General features: G+C 45.4%; 1 protein-coding gene across 1 annotated transcript; it reads right to left on the bottom strand.

Moving 5' to 3' along the window:
- Positions 1-312: 312 nt before the first annotated feature.
- Positions 313-4516, bottom strand: LOC103187937 (UPF0524 protein C3orf70 homolog B). Its single transcript, XM_007907674.1, has 2 exons — positions 3301-4516; positions 313-973 (listed from the first exon to the last, which is right to left on the bottom strand). The coding sequence occupies exons 1-2, from the start codon at positions 3485-3487 to the stop codon at positions 381-383; spliced, it is 780 nt and encodes a 259-aa protein (XP_007905865.1). The 5' UTR covers positions 3488-4516; the 3' UTR covers positions 313-380.
- Positions 4517-5332: the final 816 nt, after the last annotated feature.

The raw sequence follows: 5332 nt of genomic DNA, 5'->3' as shown, positions 1-5332 counted from the left end.
TTTATAAAACTGGCTTCTTTGCTCCAGCGTTGAAGGCAAAGTTAGGAAACTGTGCTCAAAGTGCTCCCCACAGTCTGAAGCTCTGCTTGATCAGAGACAACATCAATGAATGTCTGTATATTATTCCACTAACAAACTCCACTCCAGCTTAGCACTTAATGGTTCCTGTGGTTTGGGGCTACTTTAACACAATATAACACTGAGAAAATCTTCAATTTAACTTGGAATTCACGTGATTGGGATGATTGTTTATCAGACTCTAAACACACACGCACATTTACAGACAGACATACACACACACATACGCATACATGCACCACACAAACCACTCACGTGCTCACACGCACACACACAAAGAAAAATCCTTTCGATCTTTCAGCTCAGACAGTCGTTTCAATTTTTTCAATAATCTCCACAGCGGACTGCGAGGGAGAAAGAAGACTGCAATCATCCTGGTCCCATCGGCTTTCAGGGCTGGATTCCTCATCGGAACTCAAGTCATCTTCATCCTCATCATCCTCAGTGTCTACCTCACACGACCCTGTGTAGTGCAGCCCGAGTGCATTTATCCCCGAATCCTCCGAGGCAGATGGAGAGGAGCAGTGGTTCATCTGTGGCATGGGCACCTTGTCCGTCACACTGCTATCCTCTGGGCTGATGTGAGTGAGGCTGCTGCAGCTCTCTCGTGCTCTTGTGTGCTCCAGTACAGGAAGGGTCTGAGGTTGGCATTGGACATAGCACATCTTGCCGTTAATCCTCTTGACCTGATAGTTGTCAACAAAGAGTTCTGATATGCTGCAGTACTTTGGCGAGTCGGGTGCAACTGGAGGCCTGAAGAGAGAAGCTGTCTTTAGGAATCGTTCCATCAGCGAGATGGACAGATCCATGGTGTCTGTGTGGCTGTTTGAGCTGTTTGGAATTGAGGTGCTTGGCAGATGCTCTACATGGGTCATAGGCTGGTAGATGTATTTACCTGGAGAAGTCGAAAAATAACATCAAACTTGAGTCAATGGGAAAGCGAAGGCTGAGTGTTAGTTTAGTCTAAGCTAATACTCCAATAGCTTGTCCCTGATATTGCTGTCTGGTAAGCTTTCTTGCTGTTTGTCCAGCTAGGACCATCCTACCTGTTAGGGCTTTGGCTCTCAGGGTTAACAGCGGCTGAGTGGGAGGATTCCTTGCCCCAGAGACTGGTCATCAGTCCATCCATCTCAGTATACAGATGGTCAGTGTATTGGGCAGTTACTTGTCAGCCTAATGAACCTCCTGAAGACAGATTGTGAAAAGCTCCTCTTGCACTCTAGACCTTCTCCGAAAATAAAGCAGCTGCACAGCCTGCACCAATTACTTATGGATCCAGTAGTTCAGGCAGTGTCTATGCTCCAAACACTATTCAATCACCTTGCAGTTCTGTAGCTAGAGCACTCGCCTCACAAGCGAGAGACCTGGGCAGGGCGAAACACTGGACAAGTATCCACATGCCTCTGTTTACCTAGCACTAACTAGGAATCCAGTTGTTAGTCAATTGGTAGACTACTTTCCAGGGGTAATAATCCCATAAAAAAAATTTTTGACACAATTTGGATACTGCTGTGTGCAATTAGCTACTGTATTTCATAGATTCATAGAATTATACAGCACAGGAGGTCAGTGTGGGCACTGCAACCCTCACCGTGTGGGCACTGCATCCCTCACCTTGGGGGCACTGCACCCCTCACCGTGGGGGCACTGCACCACTCTCCGTGTGTCAAAGTTAGTAAAATGTGTTTTGAGTGGCTGTAGATGTCAAGTGTTGATATTGTAAATTCTCTGTGAATTTTCAATCGCTCTATCAGAATGAGTGTAAAGGGAGCATGTCTGGCCAGACGACCCCCCCTCCCGTCAAAAAAAGTGTAAAAGTGACTTTGAGGGACTGTGGGACTTCAGTCTGCATAAAGTAGCCAAGCTTCCTCTCGCCTGAACAAATTTGGTTACAAATTTGGTAAGAGATATTCAGGAGAATTGTGCAGGTGATGGTACAATTGTCCTAAACGCGTCTTACAAAATTTGTAAGTGACCTGCGCAGACCAGGGATTGTCACCTGGACTCTACTGGTCAGAGAGGTGATTCTTCTCCACTTCCACATTCCCGCACCCTCTTTCTTCCCTCTCTGTGTTGAAATTGAGACTCATTGCGCCATCTTCTACTCTAACATTGGTTAAACTCTTCTCTGAGTCAGAAGGTTGTGCATTCAAGCCACACATCAGGACTTGGAACATAAGACTATGCTGACATTCCAGTGCAGTGTTAGGGGAGCGCTGCATTGTTTCAAGTGCTGTCCTTTGGATGAGACATTAAACCGAAGTCCTGTCTGCCTGTTCAGGTGGATATTAAAGATCCTGCATTGCTATTTGAAAAGAGAGTTTCTCTTTTCCAATGTCCTAGCCAGCTAAAAATCAGCCATTCTCTTCATGGCTGTTTGCGGAACATTGTTGTGCACAAATTGCCTGCCTCATTCATCCATAAAACAGTTTTTCACTTCACAATACATGCCTGTGAAGCACTTTGGGTCATTCTCCCAAGGTGAAAGGGATAAAGATTATTATCAAACGTAAAGATTATTCTTATGAATAATAATCTTACCCAGGACCTCAAATCTATGGAGCTTCTTGGTCCCTTCCTCCAACAATCTACAGGCTTCTAAACCAAGCTCGGCATCACACAGATACCACATCTTGACATACCTCAGACCTTGGCTGGTGTCCTGCATCAGGAACTTTGACCATAAATAATAAAGCAACCACAATGACTATATGTGATTGGAATAATAATAATCCTTACATTTGATATAGCGCTTTATGACGTCAGAAGGACATCTAAATCACTTAACAGGAATTATTGTGAAATGGAGTGATTTGATTGTGTATTTGTAGGCAGGCGTGGCAACACAATTACACACATCAATGTCCTACAAACAGCCTAAGGAGTGAGTGACCAATTTTATCTGGGAGATTGTTGGCCAGGACACAGGGAGAAACTCTCTTGTCTTTTTGAATAGTGCCATGGGATCTTTAATTTCCACCTGAACCGGCAGATGAGTCCTCGGTTTAACGTCTCATCTGAAGAGCAGCACCTCCAACAATACAGCACTACCCCCAGCACTGCATTGGAATGTCAGCTTTGACTATGTGATTCCAAGTGCCAATGTGGGAATGGATTGCAGGCATTTACCAAATCAATAGGATCTGAACAGGACCCGGATGCCGTTTTAAGGTGTTAAGTTACTCCGAACACATCTAAGAAACAGTAAATAAGGTGGCTTACAATGGCACCATCCGAGGTGGCAGCACCAGTGAAGCTTGAAGCACTTGCCGTGACTGTGTGTGGCACAGATAGAAAGACCATCACAAGGGTGGAAATCCGGTCGCCCCGCACAGTTCCGAGCCAGAGCCTGAGCTTCATCCACCTTGTCATTCTTCAGAATCTTCCTCACACCAGGAGTCGCTGTCATTTTCCCTCAGACAAGGCAAAGAAGAAAAAAAATGACTGCTCTCACCCAAAAAAAAATTCACTGGGAAAATAAAAATGGTTCTAAAAGTTACTTAGAGAGAGAAATCTCCGATTAAATAACAAATGGGATAATACAGCTCCAGAGGGCTCTGAGAATTGGGGGGTGGATTGAAGATACAAGATCAAAGCTTCTTAAGATCAGAAAATCCGAGGAAATCGCTGTGGGTAAGTGAGGACTTGGCCACAGTAGAGCCTAATTCGAGCAAAAAAAGCTGGTTTCGCTCATACATTCTCCCCGCAGGAAACTGGACTGTGTGTGGTTGGGGTCAGGGAGGGGGTAGAAGTCACGATCAAATGCCCCCACAGCAAAAGTCAACACCAGGCGAGGAACAAAACCACCGCCATTGCAGATCACATCTCCCGCACTGGTGAACACTGGTCTGTTCTGCAATAACAGCGGGAAATCAGCAGTACAATCTTCCGCAAATATTTACAAAGACCGATCGAACGTTGCTTTTTCTGTAAATATGTGTGTGTTATTATTAGAAAATGCTTCGCTCGTGGGAATCTCGGTTATTGGAGGGTTTTTGTAAGAAATGTTCTATGTTTGCAACCGAGCGCAGGGCTGTCCCCTCTCTGCCCTTTAAATCCCCGCGGCGGTGCCTTTTTATTCCGGGCGTCAGGTCCATTCCACTGAGAGAGGATCCGCCTTAAACACAGAGCACAGAGGGGAGAACCCGCCCGTCTATCGGCAGAGGTTCTGGTGCAGGAACACTCTCTCCAACCAAAAGAAAACCCATCTGACTCCTGTTTTCACCGCATTTATCTACAACTCTTCATCGCAGGACTTTCAGTTTCTCTTTCTGTTCAGTTGAAAATAAAATCGAGTGAAGGACAGTCCCACCGAACAAGGCGTGAAAACCCAACTATTTATTCTGCTCAGTAAACTGTGACGTGAAACAGGGCAACTCTCTGCCTTAAAAGGAAGTTGACTGAATTCCTTTTCCTGCCGTCCCTTTAACTCTCTCATTGCCTTAGATCTGAGCTGTATGAGCAGAGTTTCTTGTTTTTTTTGCAAAATGTCTCAAACGCTTCACTGAACTTACAGTGAAGTGTAGTGACTGAGTAACTGCAGGCAACTGTGGCAGCCAATTGGCACACAGAGGTGTCCCACAAAGCCATGAAATCTAACAAGGGATATTCATTGGTCAAAATCGGTGGGGAAGGGCTCTGATTGTGGAGTAACATGCTATTTACACACGTTATCATATGGAGAGCTCAGAATTCCTGGTTAGATCAGCAGATGGTTCCTGCCACCTATCCCCGTCTAGTGTCCCCCACTGTACAGAGAATGTATGTATGCATTGATGGAGGTCTGGTTCCCTTTCCCTCCAGCCTCTACACTCATTGCCAAGGTTCACACACGTGTTAGGAATGCATGCTTGGACAAAATCGGCGGCCCTGCACCTGTGGAACTGTCCCCCCAGTCTATGTTCCTTGCTACAGCAATCTAAATAATCGTTGCATTTGGTACCTTGCCTTATCATGTCATTGAGATGTCTCAAAACGTTTCACAGCATATGTTGTAAAATGGAGTGATTATTTTGTGGGTGAACACGGTAGCCAGTTATGCACAGCAATGTTCCATAAACAGCCATGGAATGAGTGTACAATTTTATCTGGAGGATTGTTGGCCAGGGCATCAGGACAGAGAAACTCCCTTTTCTTTTCCAATCGTGCCAAAGGATCTTTAACATCCACCTAAACAGTCAGACAGGCCTCAGCTTAATGTCTCATCTGAAGGAAAACACCGTCAGCAATGCAACAGACCCCCAGCACAGCAGTG

The sequence above is a fragment of the Callorhinchus milii genome, unplaced genomic scaffold (assembly GCF_018977255.1).
Source record: "Callorhinchus milii isolate IMCB2004 unplaced genomic scaffold, IMCB_Cmil_1.0 Scaffold6, whole genome shotgun sequence".
In the NCBI taxonomy this organism is placed as follows: domain Eukaryota; kingdom Metazoa; phylum Chordata; class Chondrichthyes; order Chimaeriformes; family Callorhinchidae; genus Callorhinchus; species Callorhinchus milii.
Note: the sequence above shows the minus strand (reverse complement) of the source record. Positions and strands in the feature narration are given on the sequence as shown.

Coding starts and splice junctions, on each gene's coding strand:
- LOC103187937 (XM_007907674.1), bottom strand. CDS start 3,487: ATGACAGCGACTCCTGGTGTGAGGAAGATTCTGAAGAATGACAAGGTG. Junction 974..3,300: donor CCACCTCGGATGGTGCCATT/GTAAGCCACCTT, acceptor CGACTTCTCCAG/GTAAATACATCTACCAGCCT.